This window comes from Asterias rubens, chromosome 12 (assembly GCF_902459465.1).
Source record: "Asterias rubens chromosome 12, eAstRub1.3, whole genome shotgun sequence".
Taxonomy (NCBI): Eukaryota; Metazoa; Echinodermata; class Asteroidea; order Forcipulatida; family Asteriidae; genus Asterias; species Asterias rubens.
Window position 1 is genome coordinate 1,919,956 of NC_047073.1, and position 18,865 is coordinate 1,938,820.

Below are 18,865 nucleotides of genomic sequence, written 5' to 3' on the forward strand. Positions count from 1 at the left end.
TTACCTTATTATGACGACCACAGCAACCCCAATACCAATCAGGACAATCAACACCAATGGAACCACAACAGCAGCTACCGATGGGCTTGCACTTTGTGGCACTGCACGTTTCGGTACTGCCAACCAAACAAATAATCATATCAAGATGTGAATTGATGTTAAAGCTTACATCTTCGAAATCAAGAGAAAAATATGTATACTGTAATTGTTTGACTGCAAGTTTGCTCAGCCGTTAACATTGTGTTTAGAATGTGTTCTGAGGAAGCGTTTAAACGGTGATGTTCAGTACACGAACGGTATCTAAACACCAGTGTTTAAGTTTGATGTATAGAGGCACTGTGCCTTTACTAAGAAAATGCACCAAAGTTAATTGCTTTTCAACACAACTCATCATGAGCCCTATACACTGTTAAGTTGTTAACCTATCAAAACACTCGTTTGTACAGTGTAGGCCATGTCGGAATGGGCGGCTATCAGCTAGGGCTACAGCTGCATCCACGCCGCCATGCGTTGGGGGTATAGGACGTCCTTAGCAACACCATTAACAACAGCCGTAGCAGTAGCTTTAGAAGACAATTCGGACACGGCCGGAGTTTAAAGATTCCGGGTAAAAGAGAAATGTTACAATACGATCAATGTGGAGGTATTGAGCAGTAACTTACCTTGAACTCTGAGCGGCTTACTCCATTTAACGGCAAAAGTCTAAGAAAAAAATAAGAGAGAAATAGCAACACATTGTTAAGCTGTTATCATTCTTACATATATATTCAACTTCCAACGCATGTTTACATGCTTTTAATACATAAAACACTTCTTTTAAAATTAATATGACAGTGATTGAGTAGTGTTGGGCCTGAAAAGAACTGGACGTTAGCGACTCAACGTTTCGATCAGTATACCTGATTGTCTTCAGAAGACTGTTGTTTATAAGCGACTTCCAGAAATTGAAGGCAAGCGTGTCAGAGACACACACATCTGCGCATGGTGTGTTGTTGCAAATGGTCAATTTGTCACTGTTAAAATAATAACACGAGAGATAAAATTCAAGGCTCACCGATTGAGAAATCCTACTGACTGATCCCAGATAGATGTCATACTGAGTGTTGCTTTCCAGGGGTTTGTTTCCCTCTGTTTCTCCGTCACCCACAGTGAATGTTGCAGGAAGGTCCTTCTTAGGTAATTCTGCAGCTACATAATCAAGAGTTGGTACAGTGGATCGTTGGTACCTTGATCCCCTGGTGTCCCTTCTATTGACTGTCTTAACCTGCTGTACACCAACTTGCATGCCTCTAAGAAATACAAAAAATGTTCTTGAGTAGAATTTTTAAATTTCAGTTTTCATTGTTTCTGTCACAATGTTGACATTTTCTTGGGAAATTTTTTTCTTTACCAAACAGATGCAATGTTAAAAACCAAAAACGGTGATTCACTACACATTGCATTAATCAACGAGAAAAAAATGAACGTTGGCGCATATAATTGTAACTATTACTTTTAAGATAACAACGTTGATTGGTTGGCATACGATAACAGGAATATTTACGGCGATTCATGATTTATTCTGGAGTTTTTATCAGTCAAAATGTCATTGAATCGACCTTCGACTTTTGCGCAAAATTCCTCTTTGGAATGTACAATTAATTATGTTAATGGTTACAATGACATCAGGTGGAAAATTACAAACTTAGAAAACCCCATATAAAAGTGAGGGTAGATACTTTGGGTTTCTCATCTCAATCTATTGAGCGCATCACAAAACTGAAATTGAACTTTAGTGTCCTCTTTAAATGTCAAGTGGTATTTTAAAATAAAATCACTAACATGGCTTAGTCACTTTGGACCCCAGACCCCCCGCCCCACCCCAAACGCTGATGAAACGTGCACTGTGAAACGTGCGTTTAGCAAATGGCTCCTATGAAGTTTTTTGTCTAGAATTTTTCAGGTTAATAGCATTGAACGCTGTTGGTAATTACGCAAAATAATTATTAGCATAAAACCTTACACTGTGAGAAACGGCTCCCTCTGAAGTAATGTAGTTTTCGAGAAAGAAGTAATTTTCCACGAATTTGATTTCAAGACCTGAAGGCACACAACTTCGTGTGACAAGGGAGTTTTTCTTTGATGATTATCTCGCAACATCGACGACCGATTGAGGTCAAAATTTCACAGGTTTGTTATTTTGTGTATACATGTATGTTGAGATACACCAAGTGATAAGACTAGTCTTTGACAATTACCAATTGTGTCCAGTGTCTTTAAACATCCTATGCATAATTTCAACTCACGTAATGTACTCCGACGAGGGTGGAAGATTCAAAGCAATAGTGACTGTGGAAGAAGTCAAATCTGAGATATCTTTTTGGGAAAGCTGAGTTGGAGCAGGAAGATCTGTAAAGCAAAAGAAACTGTGTACCTTAGGGGAGGTTCTCTTTCCAAAACAAAACCATAAGAGAACATCTCAAAATTCAAAAGCGGTTCTGGCAGTCCAGTAAATTGCTGACGTATGTCTACAAGCATGTTTTTGCGCCTAGAATGTGCCCAACTTTTGAGACAGTCCCAAACAAGAATATGTTACAATTAGGCTATGAAGTAACAATAAAAGACAATAATTTTTTATTAATTTTTATTTTTTATTCTAATTTTAATTTTAGTGACTTGGATTTATTGTTAACAAAACTTTGTATAAAGTAAAATATCTGTCAATTTAGTTCAACGAACTAGTTATTGAGTGCTATGTCTCACAATACCTGTCTGAACTTCAGTAAATGCCTCTAATGTTGCTTTATCTCCAACACCAGCACTGTTGAAACCTTGTAGTCGGAAATCATATTTTGTTGATGGTTCTAAACCACTGATGTTGCTGTGCATATCTGATGGTTCTATATCAACCGACTGAAATGAGCTGTTTGGACTAAAGTTGGTGTCATAAGGTTTTTCCAGCACCCTGTATGAGAGCTGTTCATTGTATGTAAATGGGAGATAAAAGGACACTGACAATTTTCGCAAAGTTTTACACTTAAATGAGGTTTGAAATAATGAAATGTGGAATAATTGAAAACATTGGAAAAATTGTTTTGATTTAAAACCATCTGCTATGAAGACTCACTCTGTATTTGGTTATCAAACCATTTCTTTGACCACACGGTATTTCACTCCAGCTCAATGCCACACTATGCTTCGCTGTTGAAGTAGTCTTGAATTCTGTTGGAGGTCCAGTTGGCTCTTAAATAAAAACACAAAACAGCAAGTTTACTTTTTACTTCCGTATGCTTAATAGATGCGATCTGTCATGGTGATGATAAGACAGTATAAGAATCACTCACTGTAATAAAAGGGTTCCAAATCTGAACACTTCTTCATCATCTTTGCTCTACACTGATGACATTCGCAAACCTATACTACAGGTCAAATTGTAGTCAATTTGAAGGATCCATTGATTGGTTTCCTCTCCAAAGATGTCACACTTTGTCTGTAATTTTACCTTAAATCCCTCATTTCTTCATTAAAAGTAATTTTCTTACAGCATAACAGACCATTATTTTAAAGCACTTGTAGTCCAATTCAAAAGATTAACATTTCGTTTAAAAAAAATGCCCACCGAAAAACTAGCTCAGTTCACTGACTAACATATGCTTCTTGAAATCAGTGAGTAACAACATTTTGAAGTTAATTTTGAAATAATGATGTTTCCATCTTTTTTGAACAACTTGAGTTATAGATTCCAGTATCAGGAAAAGTTTTACTGGAGAAGCAAATCAAACGAGGAAAAGTTCTTTAGATGAAAGCAAACAATAGGTATTATCTTCACCAGGCATACACAAATAAGTATGAATCCAGTTCAAAGTCACAGTTCCCACCCTTATACAGATACTCTCCTACCAGGAACTTACCCTTCTCAGGTGTGGTATGTTCGATATAAATGCTCTCCTGAAATTCCCCAAGTCCTGCCTCATTCCTGGCAAGAACACGAACCTTGTAGATTGAATTGGACTCTAAAGATGAATCAGAATATGGAAAAGGAGACTGTCTCTCAGTTGTGTTGTGTAGAGTTTGAAACTCACCAGCCTCCTCTTGGCAAAGATCTCTCATAACCAGTTGATACTGTATCGCAAAGTCGATAACAGGACACTTGTTTTGAGGAGCTTTCGTCCATGTAATGGTTCTGCTTGAGTCTTGCTCAGAGCTGACTTCATATATCACTGATACAGGAACTAAAAAGATGGTACACAAGATAGATTACAAAATACCCATCTTATCTATGAACTATGTCATGGGCTAAACCTTACAATACTTTTTCATTGATATAATGCAGCACACTGTTACCGGTCTGTTCAAATTGTTCAGTTTACAAAATATGGTGAAATTTCACTCCTTTTGAAATTCCCAAATTACAAACATTATTTTATATGTTTCTTAGTTCGTATAATTTCCATCAGGGCTAGAGAAAAGTGATATTTTGTCATATTTTGCGAATTTTTACAGTTTTAAGATTTACCCACCAAAATATTTAAAAAAATTAAATCCGGAGGGCTCCTTGTTTAATATTAATTAATAGGTCCCGGGGGAGCCTTGTGCAAATTTGTTTTCTTTTATCCGCCGAATAACGGTTACCTTAATATAATACACTAAGCCACCTGACTATGAGGGGTTTATGGTGAAATGAAAATATGGAAATATAGTAGCTGCTTGACCTTAACACTGTCCATAACAAATCGCAACCAAGTGAAATCTTTCGCACACAACTGAATATGAACACGTATATGAAATTGCTATATGTATCAATCTTACCATTACACATGATGCAGTTTGGTTGAAGACCAATCTGGCCATACGGACAAGAGTCTGCAAAAAAAGTTGGTAAATCAAAGGGTAAATATACTTTAAAACGTTTATTTTGTGTACAAACAAAATTAATCAAACAGAATATTTTGAATTTTTCTTGGATTTACATATCATAATTTTTTGGGATTTACATATCATAAATTGTATTAACCAAAGAAAACTTTGAGCTATTTAAAGACTTTGTGTGGACGTGTAGGTTATGATATTCTGAGGAAAAATTATCTTATTGCATCTTATGGTAAGGTCGTGAACTGGATGGAAAATGCTAATTTAAAAGCATTAATGAAGTGCAAGTACTTACTTTGGCAATCTTCACCTCTAAAGCCAGGTTGACACATGACACCAGCTGGACATGCACCATTACCTTTCTGACAATCTACATCATTTAAACAATGACATTGTTGGTCACAATTCCCTCCAAACAGTCCAGCCGGACATTCTACAGAAAAAAATAATTGAAAGAATTATTGTTAATTCAAGTTTAGCCGAGACAAAAACGTGCGTAAAAAACTTTCTGATTCAATCAACACCACAGCAGTAGGCTACATATAGCTTCATTGACTATAAAGATACCAGTGTTAACTTCCTGTAAAACACACATAAAATGATTAAAACCTCCTGGATATGTGCGTTAAACTACAGAACGATTTCAACTTGAATAGAACATTTGACAACCAGAACTTTCGCATTAGGTGTAGGTCTAACCATACTAGATCTTATTTGCAACGTGTATGATTTGTAATTCGAAAATTAGTCGTCGTGAATGTAGGTCTTGTTGTTTTTTTTTTTTTTTTTACCAACATCTATTTTATGACAAAATAGTTTAAAGCACGTTTATTTAGGATTCAAGGCTATATCAGATGTCGAATTACAGAGTGCACAAATTAATACGAAAGCATTGTAAAATTGAGACCTGGAAAGCATTAAATAACTTATGAGGTATATAGTCTGCGTGTTTACAGATGAATTGTTAAAAGGTTACTAGTAGAGGTGTGTTTACTCTGAGCCAGTTTTCCTTACCCTGGCAGTTTTCTCCAGTGAAGCCAGTTGCACAACCTCCACCATTGTTTTGACAATTACCAGTCGCCTTGTTACATGTCAAGCCTACTTGGCAGTGACATTTCAACTTGCAGCCAGCACCAAAGTAACCAGCAGGACAATCTGATAAAACATGTGTCATCATTCTTTAGTTGGAACTTTTTTAACTGTCGTATTCAGAAGTATTTTCACTCGTATTGTTTCTCTTGATGAATAAATTATGTCAACAAACAAAAACATTTTGTTCTACGGTGAATAAATCATGTTTATAAGAAAGATATCTCATTTTTGCAACCCTTTTTTTTTGGGGGGGGGGGGGGGTTGAACAAAGAATTGACTAGAGTGGGATTCGAACCAACGACCTCCGGATAAACGTGCCGGAGGTCGTTGGTTCGAATCCCACTCTTGTCAATTCTTTGTTCAACCCCAAAAATCATTTACAAATTTACCCAGTCAGTTTCCCTTGTGGTTTATATTGATTTTTTTTTTAAAGAAAACCCGTACTCGTCTCGTAAATCTTACTTAAATCAGAAATTTGATTCGTACTCGATGATAAAAGTACTCGTATTTGCGTACTCGGCCTTGCCCTGAAAAGAATTTATATCTTCAACATTGTTAAATTTGCATTCAATCTACCACTCTTGTATTTTGGGGCCTAAAATTAAATGACAAAATCAACAAACATACCATCTAGGCAATTGTTGCCTGTGAAGCTAGCTGCGCATGTACATCCAAAGGGATCTTTAGGGCAGAGTAGATTGCCACGGCAAGCTGTAGAAGAACTACTACAACGTAAACCACAGTCTTGACCAAAGCAGTTATTACCATGCACTGTGAAAAGATAAAAACAAAGAAACACATTTTATTAAACCAACGATGACACATCATAATATAGAAAGGACCAAAGGTAGTATATAGGTGCAGTAAACCCACTTTTAATTGATGAATGTAAACTCTTTTACCAAAAGCTACATATACTATACCATTACCTTTTAATTATTTCATATTAACTCTGGTTCTACATCTACACCGATGTTAGCAAGTATACTCAGAACTTTCCTGAGTTCTGTGAAAACAAATCACAGGCATATTACTCGGGTGGGGTGGGATTCGACCCCACCGTTGCAATTCTAAAGAAGTGTATTACAAACTAGACCACCGAGATTTCCCGGTAGCTAGAGGCAGATCGAATCCTATATTTTAGCAGCGGGTACTGCAAGGGTTTAAGATAATCTAAGTAAAAAATTATTTTCCCAGAGTTTTCTTTTCTTCTATCGTTCACTTTTATAGGAAAAACCTTAACAACACATCCATTAATCACAAAATTACCATACTAAAGTTGGGAGAACCTTTTCGCCGATGCCTTGGTCCATCACACATAAATAAAAGGCCAATCAGCGCTCATATGTTTTACCAGATTGTTTGTAACAAAATAATAATCCACTTACAAGTTTGACATGAGTTGCCATTGAATCCTGGTGGGCAGATACAGTCACCAGTCACGTCATCACACTGACCGCCATTATAACATAATGGACAGTAACTATCACAAGTTGGTCCAAACTTATTGGGAGAGCATTCTGCGATAAAGAATCCCAAAAAATTAATAAGCTGTGATTAGCAATGAGTTTTGAGGACACAGTAAATCTAAAAGATCGGTATGTGGTTTTATATCCCCTATGCATGTCATTATATTACTATTGTTGTTATTCAAGAGTAAGAAAAGAAACTTGTGTCGAAACTTACGCCTTACAAGGAGTTTCATGAGTGCATGGTTCTGTAGATGATGTCTGCCTTCTATGTAGCATTCATAGATACCAGTATGATGGAGTTGGACATTAAGGATACTGATGCTTGATTGGCCATTCCATGCAGTGACGTCATCACCATTGTGTCTCCATCGAAGCTCATTGGTTGATCCGGTTTGCTGTGTCATTGTCAACGTTACATCCTCTCCAGCACTTGTAGTCAAGGTGGGTGAAGTTGGAGATACATCACCTACAATCAATAATAAGCTCAGTTGATAGACCGTTATATAACTGTGTCATTGTCAATGTTACATCCTCTCCAGAACTCGTAGTCAAGGTGGATGAGGCTGGAGATACATCACCTACAATCAATAATAAGCTCAGTTGATAGACCGTTATGCTGTGTCATTGTCAATGTTACATCCTCTCCAGCACTCGTAGTCAAGGTGGATGAGGCTGGAGATACATCACCTACAATCAATAATAAGCTCAGTTGATAGACCGTTATATAACTGTGTCATTGTCAATGTTACATCCTCTCCAGCACTCGTAGTCAAGGTGGATGAGGCTGGAGATACATCACCTACAATCAATAATAAGCTCAGTTGATAGACCGTTATATAACTGTGTCATTGTCAATGTTACATCCTGTCCAGCACTCGTAGTCAAGGTGGATGAGGCTGGAGATACATCACCCACCTACAATCAATAATAAGCTCAGTTGATAGACCGTTATATAACTGTGTCATTGTCAATGTTACATCCTCTCCAGCACTCGTAGTCAAGGTGGATGAGGCTGGAGATACATCACCTACAATCAATAATAAGCTCAGTTGATAGACCGTTATGCTGTGTCATTGTCAATGTTACATCCTCTCCAGCACTCGTAGTCAAGGTGGATGAGGCTGGAGATACATCACCTACAATCAATAATAAGCTCAGTTGATAGACCGTTATATAACTGTGTCATTGTCAATGTTACATCCTCTCCAGCACTCGTAGTCAAGGTGGATGAGGCTGGAGATACATCACCTACAATCAATAATAATAAGCTCAGTTGATAGACCGTTATGCTGTGTCATTGTCAATGTTACATCCTCTCCAGCACTTGTAGTCAAGGTGGATGAAGCTGGAGATACATCACCTACAATCAACAATAAGCTCAGTTGATAGACCGTTATATAACTGTGTCGTTGTCAATGTTACATCCTCTCCAGTACTCGTAGTCAAGGTGGATGAGGCTGGAGATACATCACCTATAATCAATAGTAAGCTCAGTTGATAGACCGTTATATAACTGTGTCATTGTCAATGTTACATCCTCTCCAGCACTCGTAGTCAAGGTGGATGAGGCTGGAGATACATCACCTAAAACAATCAATAATAAGCTCAGTTGATAGACCGTTATATAACTGTGTCATTGTCAATGTTACATCCTCTCCAGCACTCGTAGTCAAGGTGGATGAGGCTGGAGATACATCACCTACAATCAATAATAAGCTCAGTTGATAGACCGTTATATAACTGTGTCGTTGTCAATGTTACATCCTCTCCAGTACTCGTAGTCAAGGTGGATGAGGCTGGAGATACATCACCTACAATCAATAATAAGCTCAGTTGATAGACCGTTATGCTGTGTCATTGTCAATAATACATCCTCTCCAGCACTTGTAGTCAAGGTGGATGATGCTGGAGATACATCACCTACAATCAATAATAAGCTCAGTTGATAGACCGTTATGCTGTGTCGTTGTCAATGTTACATCCTCTCCAGTACTCGTAGTCAAGGTGGATGAGGCTGGAGATACATCACCTATAATCAATAGTAAGCTCAGTTGATAGACCGTTATATAACTGTGTCATTGTCAATGTTACATCCTCTCCAGCACTCGTAGTCAAGGTGGATGAGGCTGGAGATACATCACCTAAAACAATCAATAATAAGCTCAGTTGATAGACCGTTATATAACTGTGTCATTGTCAATGTTACATCCTCTCCAGCACTCGTAGTCAAGGTGGATGAGGCTGGAGATACATCACCTACAATCAATAATAAGCTCAGTTGATAGACCGTTATATAACTGTGTCGTTGTCAATGTTACATCCTCTCCAGTACTCGTAGTCAAGGTGGATGAGGCTGGAGATACATCACCTACAATCAATAATAAGCTCAGTTGATAGACCGTTATGCTGTGTCATTGTCAATAATACATCCTCTCCAGCACTTGTAGTCAAGGTGGATGATGCTGGAGATACATCACCTACAATCAATAATAAGCTCAGTTGATAGACCGTTATGCTGTGTCGTTGTCAATGTTACATCCTCTCCAGTACTCGTAGTCAAGGTGGATGAGGCTGGAGATACATCACCTATAATCAATAGTAAGCTCAGTTGATAGACCGTTATATAACTGTGTCATTGTCAGTGTTACATCCTCTCCAGCACTCGTAGTCAAGGTGGATGGGGCTGGAGATACATCACCTATAATCAATAGTAAGCTCAGTTGATAGACCGTTATATAACTGTGTCATTGTCAATGTTACATCCTCTCCAGCACTCGTAGTCAAGGTGGATGAGGCTGGAGAAACATCACCTATAATCAATAGTAAGCTCAGTTGATAGACCGTTATATAACTGTGTCATTGTCAATGTTACATCCTCTCCAGCACTCGTAGTCAAGGTGGATGAGGCTGGAGATACATCACCTACAATCAATAGTAAGCTCAGTTGATAGACCGTTATGCTGTGTCATTGTCAATGTTACATCCTCTCCAGCACTTGTATTCAAGGTGGATGATGCTGGAGATACATCACCTACAATCAATAATAAGCTCAGTTGATAGACCGGTATATAACTGTGTCGTTGTCAATGTGGATGGGGCTGGATATACATCACATAATCAATAATAAGCTCAGTTGATAGACCGTTATATAACTGTGTCATTGTCAAAGTTACATCCTCCCCAGCACTCGTAGTCAAGGTGGATGGGGCTGGATATACATCACATAATCAATAATAAGCTCAGTTGATGGACCGTTATATAACTGTGTCATTGTCAATGTTACATCCTCTCCAGCACTCGTAGTCAAGGTGGATGGGGCTGGATATACATCACATAATCAATAATAAGCTCAGTTGATAGCCCTATATAACTGTGTCATTGTCAATGTTACGTCCTCTCCAGCATTTGCAGTCAAGGTGGATGAGGCTGGAGATACATCAATCTCCTTACATCGTTTTCTTGAAACAATTATCAGACAAATGTTTCAACAACTATTCACTAGTATTTTATGTGACCGTATACATAAGTTGAAAAAAGAATGATTTTTGTTTTTTGTTAAGGGCCCTAGAAAATAGTCCATTAGGGAAGGACCAAGTTTAAACCAGTATCATACAAATTAAAGAAGAAAAATAGTCCAAATTAGGTCCTTGAGAAAACAACGCCCTGTAAATTGTTAATGTCAAACTCTTGAATCAGTTTAACGGGCCAATGGTAATTTCAATCGCCTGCCACTGACGATGATTTTGACGATTTAAAACACAAATCCTTCATTTTAAATTAGCATTACGGCAGTTAATATTATCTCACTGACCGTTTTCCCGCAAAACTATTGTTGTTATCTTTACAGGGTCTTGTGACCTGAAGATACAGTTGTAAGCACCGAATCTGTCTGCCCCAATGGAGGCAGGCATCCTATAAAGTCTGGCACTGATTGAAGGGGCTGGATGACCGCTCTCACTTCCTCCAGTTGGTAGATTACTACCACTACCAGTATCTAGGACACGCTCAAAGGAGACTGCTGCTCCAGTGTCGCTACCACTTTTGAAGCCACCAATAGTATGTGAATTTCCTTCTGTTGCATAAAGTCTTCCATTGAAAAAGGTGAAATCAGGAACTGCTCCTAGAAAGCAAAACGCAAAGAGTACAATCAATGAGAAATATCTTTAAACAGTTGAGAGCATTTGTTTAAAGGGAAGGTACACGTTTGGAAATGGTCACAGACCAGTCTTGTCACTTTGTGTATCCCATCAAGCGCATAAAATAACAAGCCTGAGAAAAATTTGGGCTCAATCGGTCATCGAAGTTGTGAGAAAAATTATGAAAGAAACAACACCCTTTTTGAATGAATTTGTGTGCTTTCAGATAGGAATAAAAGACTTCTAGCTAGAAGTCTCATCTTATATCATTTTCGTGATAAAGTACCTCTTTCTCAAAAACTACAGAGGGAGTCGTTTCCCACAATGTTTTATACTACCAACAGCTCTCCAATGCTCGTTACCAAGTCAGTTTTTAAGTTAACATTTGTTATTACCAAACCTTCCCTTTAAATACAAAATATTATTTGTTGATTATTTAGACATTGTAATACCTCGTGGATGCATTGCATTATTAAGCAGCAAGATGATAACGCAAAACCAAACAAACACTGGAAAAAAACTATTTTCTAGATGTTTGTATATCATTTATTTTTGTGCACCAGTTGATATGCCTCAATAAAGGTACTGAACACCTTTTGTAATTGTCAAAGACCAGAACTCCCACTTGGTGTATTGTAATAGTTTCCTCAAAAAATAAACTAGTACAAACGGTGGCTTCAAACATCGAGCCGGTAAAGCACAATATATGCCCATCACTGGCTGTCATGCGATCCAAACTATCAATGAAGAAAAAACAACGAACAAACACCCCTGCAAACACACAAAGAAACAAACACGAAAAAACAAGCAACTACACAACAACAGGGGGGATTTGGAAAACTCCATTATCATAAAATCGTCTTACCTTGTGAATGATGTGGTAGAACTAGAAGGACCAGCAGAAGGCCAAGTAAAGCACATCCAGACACAGCCGGACAGTCTTTCATCCCGCGACCATTCATCGTAGTTTGTAGTCAAACCAATAATTAATTTGGAGCTAATTGCCTTTATTGTTTAGTGGCAGACTGCAATCTCTTTTCAGCGAAATAAATTCAAATGAATAGTCAGATATATCAAGCACTGCAGAAGGTCCAAAGCAACACTTCATCATAATATAATATTTGTTTAATTTGCATCGGGGTTAAATAATATTAATTTTGGTTTTTACCCATACACCATACACCGATGTGTGTTTGCACTGTGTCTCAGTACCGTACTGAGACACAGTCCAAAAGTTTTCATTATGGGCCATTGGGCCATAATGAAAACTTTTGGCCCTAAACGTGCATAAGGTCCGTGTGTGTGCGTGCCACGGAAAGGTGGCATTGCATACCACACACAACACAGGCTGTGAGGGGAAGTGGACTTGTGTTGGACTCGTCCATTGCAGATTGTGGGGTAGGAGGTTCTAAATTGAGGGGCACCCAGGTTGTTCCATCACACACAGAAAGTGCAGCACACTTTTCAAGTTAATAACAACACACAAGAAATACTATAATTAAAATGACACAGACAAGTCAGGTTTTTTCGACAAACAATAAACTTGAACATTTATTTTGTAAAAATGGGAACTTTTATATTTAAATACACAGTAAAACAAAACACATTTTTATTGTAAAAGACATGAGGCTTCAGAAATGAGGTAGTGAGGAACATTTAGCACCCTGATTTTTTGTCTCATTACATGTATGTTACATTTGCACTTACTATCAGCAGAGTACTATCAATGAACTATACTCGTATCAACAAACTGAAGTTAATAAACTGACAAGTTGGTATGGGCTTTGGCAAGACCTGAAATAAGATGATATATGTCACAAAGATAATAATATAAATATAAAATGTCCATAAAAAAATAAAAAAAATGATTTGCACTTGGGATAATGGTACAATGTATAGATTTTGCATATTTAAATAAAATAAACCACAACAAAAATACATGTTTATTGTAATAACTAGGAAGAGCTGCAATGACAGGAGGCTTCAAAAACGAGGTAGTGAGTATCATTTAGGACCCTGATTTTCTGTCTACATGTAATTCTGTCTACATTTGCACTTAGCACATGTACATTCGTATCAATAAACTGAAGTGAATAAACTGACAAGTTTGTATGGGCTTTGGCAACACAAACATGATGATGTATGCCAAATACATTAATAATATAAATAACCAAGCCTCTTATTTTTGCTGATTAGTTTCTGTCAGTGCGATTAAAATTAGAACCTCAATATTCTCCTAATACAACAGTTCATGGATATTTCAGATTGCACATAATTTTTTAGATTGCGTTGTTTTGGAGAAGATAAATGTTTTTTAAAAGGTATTTCCTTACACGCACCCTGTTTGCCTATCATAGCAAACCAACAAAACAAAGCATTCATTAATCAACCAATACAAAATGCTTAAACATTAAAGTTTGGAAAAGCTACAAAACGCTTTGATATGAACAGGCTAAATCTATCCTTCAAACAAACACTATTGAATAGGAAAACACCGATCAAAACCTGTCAAAACATATGTGGCTCACCCAATAATGTCAAACTAGAACAATTAATAGCAATTATTGTAACCACATGCAATTTACTGACTAATACACTAAAATACGTGTATTCTGCAGAACATTCCTCAATGGGAAAACACTCAAGTAATTATTACAATTCAACACCTACTGCACAACAATTATTTCACAAAATTCTTTGCGCATGTATATGAAGCTGTGGTAACATACATGTATTACATGTGCACTCCTAAAACAAGTACCAGTAGAATTACGAAATATTTTCGCTTTCAAAAAACACAATTTTCCTACTTGAATAATACAAGAGAAAAATAATGGGCCAAACTTGTTTAAAGGTAAGGTACATCTTTGGTAATTACTCCATAAATGAATGGCCATAAAACCTTACTTGGTAAGCACTGAAGAGCTGTAGGTACTGTAGTATCAAACATTGTGAGCAACGATTCCCTTTGAAGTAATGTGGTTTTGGAGAAAGAGATCATTTTTCACCTAAGATATTTGAATCCGAGAAAGACTTTTAGGCAAGCCATTCTCACATAATGAAAAAAAACCATACAGTTTCAGCAGCTCACTTGGAAATAACCATATTTTTTCGCCGATATCTCAAAAGCACTACCATCTTTTGAAACAAAACTTTCACAGGTTAATTTTATCTACAAATACATACATTTGTGTAAGACTGACATAAGTATACGCTTCAAACAACCAAAGATGTACCCTACCTCTAAGTTTGTTAACGTTATGTTACAATGGTAAGACATTTACAGTTGTTGTTCACAAGTTCGTTTGTTGTGGCCATTTGTTTTACACACACTGCATCTGACACTCCATTTTGGCTTGCGTTTGAACTTACTAGCTAGAAGGTGCAGTCTATGTTGTTTGGTCATTATTTGTGTCATAGCTGCTGAGCCGAAGTTAGTAGAGCGATGGTACCATTTAGTAACAAGATCATTCAATTTTTCTAAGCCTTGCTGGGTGAAGTGGTTTATGTTGCCATGGAGTCTCATGGATTCAGGAACGTGATACGCTAAAACATGCATGTATGGCGTGATATCCGTGCTGCAGTTAACAGTGTAACACAAATTAACCCACTCTTTTGCCAACCTTTGGAAATTATCAATTTCAACATCTGTCAGGTCTTTTTCCATTTCCTCCAACAACACTGGGAAATCTCTCCACAGTATTTTTAAATCATTAAGTTTGGGATGGGATGGAATCAAGTAGTCTAGATCCATAGTCTTCAAGATTTTACGGTGTTCTGGACCTCTGAAAGACCGATATTCAAGTTTTCCATCATTGATGAAAAATTTCCAGTCGCATATGCCAGCTGTCTTGTGTATAAAATTTTGGAATGTCTTGATGTTATTTGCATTTTCCAATTTCTTGGCAGTTACGCTGCTTTTAGAGACATTGTCCATCTTCAACAGAAAAGCAACAAGATGACCCACCATTTGATCACATATGCGTAGGCAAAGGTGAAGAGTGTCGGGAACAACTCTATGGACCGGTACTGAGAGAAAAACTGGTTCTTCATTGCAATTAAATTTTGTTACATCTTTTGCTTTTTTGTGAGCACAGGCTACTATTTCGTCAACAGTTCTTGCCCCCTGTTCCACGTTTGTCATTGACCATGTTTTCGTCATATCAAAGCGTTCTTCCTTTGGGCAGTGACACCACAAGCATGAATGCTTACTTGCGAATCCAGCTATGCCCATAATTTGATTCAAGTATTTGAGGTCACCACCATGGAATTTTTCTACTCTGACTAATTGTCCATTGACAGACACAGATGATAAATCTTCACACTCCCGAATAAGATCCCTTAGTGCAGCTTTCAAAGTCGAGTTTTTTTCATCACATTTGACTATAGCCAACAGATAATTTCCATGTTCAGACATGCAGTTCTCTTCATCTACAAGTGTGTATGACATGTTAACAAACGATTGCTTACATGTAATCCTTGTCCCATCCCCACTGATTTTAATTCGAACTATTCCATTCTTTATCAGATTTGTCCTTTTGGGGTCAGATAGTTTTTCAGTTAGTGAGACTGAAAGTGAGGTGTATACCCCTGGGAAATCGGCAGTCGTTTTTTTGATCGTTATACCTTTATTGAGATTGTGTCGCCTGTCTATTATTTTGCATGCTTTTGGAAGCGACGAAGATTTACTCTGACTCTGAGCCAGTTCATGATAGCCCCTATTCGGAATGTTGTACTGGTCTAGGACAAATATAATTTCATCGAGATCGTCTTCGGAATATTCGGTACATATTTCCCTCCCATTCTCTAAGCAAACTACAATCTCGTCATCAAAATCGTCTCTAAACGATACAGTGACGGGTGTCCACGACCCAGCAGAAAAATCCTGCAGAACTGTTTGAACGGTTTGCAACTTCTGTCGTTTTATTCGACGTTTCTGTGAGTTACTGTATGTTACCTTTCCTTTTTCTTTCCCCCTTTCTCCACTTTTGCGTTTTTTGGGATTCCTCAATCTATCAATACTCCGTTCGAGTTCTTTGTTTTTCCCATTAATGTCTGCCAGTACTCGCCTAGTTGTAGTTAGCTCATCAGCAACCCTGGACAATTCTTCTTCAGTGTTTTCAAGCTTTCGTTTTGTTGGTGATCCAGTGCGATGTGGTACTTTCAAAGTAAAAGTGGTGTTTTCCCACTTTGTCATTAAGGCTTGTAGTTTAAAGCCTGATCGATTCACACTCTTTAACTGGCGAAACATGAATTTTATTTTGTTCTTCAGTTTGTTAAGGACAAATACTGCATTGATTTGATCTTTCTTTAAATGATATTGTGTCAGAAGAGATCGCAAGACATGTTCTAAACTTTCAGAACTCAATAGTGAACAGGTTGTCATGGCAGATGCCAACTTGTACAGAACTAAATTGTTCAGCTGTAAATACACAACATGTTTGAACTCATGATTCACAGGTTCTTCAGGCAAGGCACTACAGTACTGGATCATAAAACAAAACAAGATACAGGTAAAAAACAAATTCACCATCACTGTATTGACCGCCATTGTGGGCCTGGATTGGTTTATAGAGGGCAATGTAAAGTAATAGTTAACCTAAACAATGCATCCAGTGCCGGCAACAAGTACTTTTTTATGTACACGTACTTCATATTGTATCAAAACAAGATAAAACAGATTTCAGTTCAGATGATCATCGCTGCATTATGTTCTTCGTATTCAAAATTTACTATATTGTTTTTTCTACATGAAGTATTTTGTGATGTAAGCTTTTCCGATTAACTGGAAGTTGGTTGTGTCAGCAGAGCATTGACTAGCCAAAACAGTCACTTCAGGCTGAGAAACCAATTTTCATATTTTGTTTACCATTTAGAAAATAATGCAGCAGATGTACATTAGTTCAAATCCTGTAAAAAGACCTGCAAATCCCCAGCGTTACCCCTGTCTCTCACAAATTTGACAACCACCACAAACCCTCGATGAGTGCTGACTATTCCACCATCGGCGTTGAATTCTACAAGCGGGGTCTCTCTTTCATGTGAAAGCTAAGTGTACCTTCAATGATGAAAGCAAAATCTTTGTTCCTGTCGATCTTGAAGTGCCAATTTTGTCCCAACAGTTCATTTAAATCAGTTAGTTTGGATAGGGAATATTTACCACTGCTGTTTAATTGTCCATACAACTTCAATGGCTCGAAGGCATCCCTTGGCATTGGAAGACGCACCTCCACAGAGCTGTCTGTTTTCCGCTGTATGTGAAGCGCCTCCTTGATTCTTGCGGCAAGTTGCAAATAAAAGAAGGATGTGGCTTCTTCTGTTGTTTCTATGAATTCTTTGGGAATATCAACGATTTCATTCACTGGCCGCCATTCATTGTAACGCTTGTCCCAGCCAATGTAGTGTACTAAGCCATACACGATGTGATGTTCTGTTTTGAAATCCAAAATGTTCAGAGGGTACAGCTTGCTTGTTGACCAGTTTGTGGCCGTTTGTCGCTCCCGGTGGAATGCTGGTCCCTCTGCCAATGCTTTGTAGTCAACTCTATGTTGGCACCTTTTTGGCCGGTGTGCCATACAACTGCAAAGTACAAGCACCTTGAAACAAAAAGACAAAGATGGGAAAAAATCATGAACAAAATCATCACACCTTTAGGAAATTTATCAGTGTTGTTGACTCAAATCGGTGACTTTAGACTAAATTAATCTTGAATCCGATTTTATTTAAATTGATTTGCGACTGGTCTTGACTTGCATGGGCTTGTATGGAAATGAAGACTTGGGTCACTCGACTCGACTTGACTCAGTGAAATTATGTTGGTTACACTAAAATAACAGAAGGCCTCAACTAAAATTGGAGAAAATGTGGAAATAAAATATGGAAAACACCGCCATATCATATATGCACAGATGCGTGCACTCTGTAAATCATATACTAGTTATCAACACAATTCTGCAAACATGACGTCTACTTTGAACAACAAATTACTTGCGACTCGAGAAAGAAATGCGACCTAACTGTTTAGACTTCACTTGTGAAAATGACTTGGGGCCTACATGTAGCCTACATGACTTTACATAAATCTGAAATACTATTAGAGCACTGTGTTCAACAAAATGTACACACAAATGTTCTCACCTTGTCACAGATGGCGAGTGGCTAGGCTGTAGGCCTAATTTATTAAATAGCATTTTTATTTTTAAATACCAACTGGACTGGACTGTCATGACTGCCCAAATTAAAATTTATTTGCCAAAATTCTCAATAAGAAATTCTTCGACTGTTTTGATGTGAAAATGAAGTTTGCCTGTAGTTTTA

General features: G+C 37.6%; 1 protein-coding gene across 1 annotated transcript; it reads right to left on the reverse strand.

Moving 5' to 3' along the window:
• LOC117297678 (tenascin-R-like) lies at positions 1-12,597 on the reverse strand. Its single transcript, XM_033780826.1, has 15 exons — positions 12,414-12,597; positions 11,224-11,532; positions 7,627-7,878; positions 7,329-7,460; positions 6,568-6,711; positions 5,863-6,003; positions 5,144-5,281; positions 4,789-4,842; positions 3,891-4,211; positions 3,107-3,222; positions 2,748-2,955; positions 2,286-2,388; positions 1,055-1,289; positions 663-702; positions 1-116 (listed from the first exon to the last, which is right to left on the reverse strand). Exons 1-15 carry the CDS (start codon positions 12,508-12,510, stop codon positions 1-3), a joined length of 2,406 nt encoding a protein of 801 aa, XP_033636717.1. The 5' UTR covers positions 12,511-12,597.
• Positions 12,598-18,865: the final 6,268 nt, after the last annotated feature.

Coding starts and splice junctions, on each gene's coding strand:
- LOC117297678 (XM_033780826.1), bottom strand. CDS start 12,510: ATGAATGGTCGCGGGATGAAAGACTGTCCGGCTGTGTCTGGATGTGCT. Junction 7,461..7,626: donor CATGAAACTCCTTGTAAGGC/GTAAGTTTCGAC, acceptor TCTTTATCGCAG/AATGCTCTCCCAATAAGTTT. Junction 117..662: donor TAAGCCGCTCAGAGTTCAAG/GTAAGTTACTGC, acceptor TTTGGTTGGCAG/TACCGAAACGTGCAGTGCCA.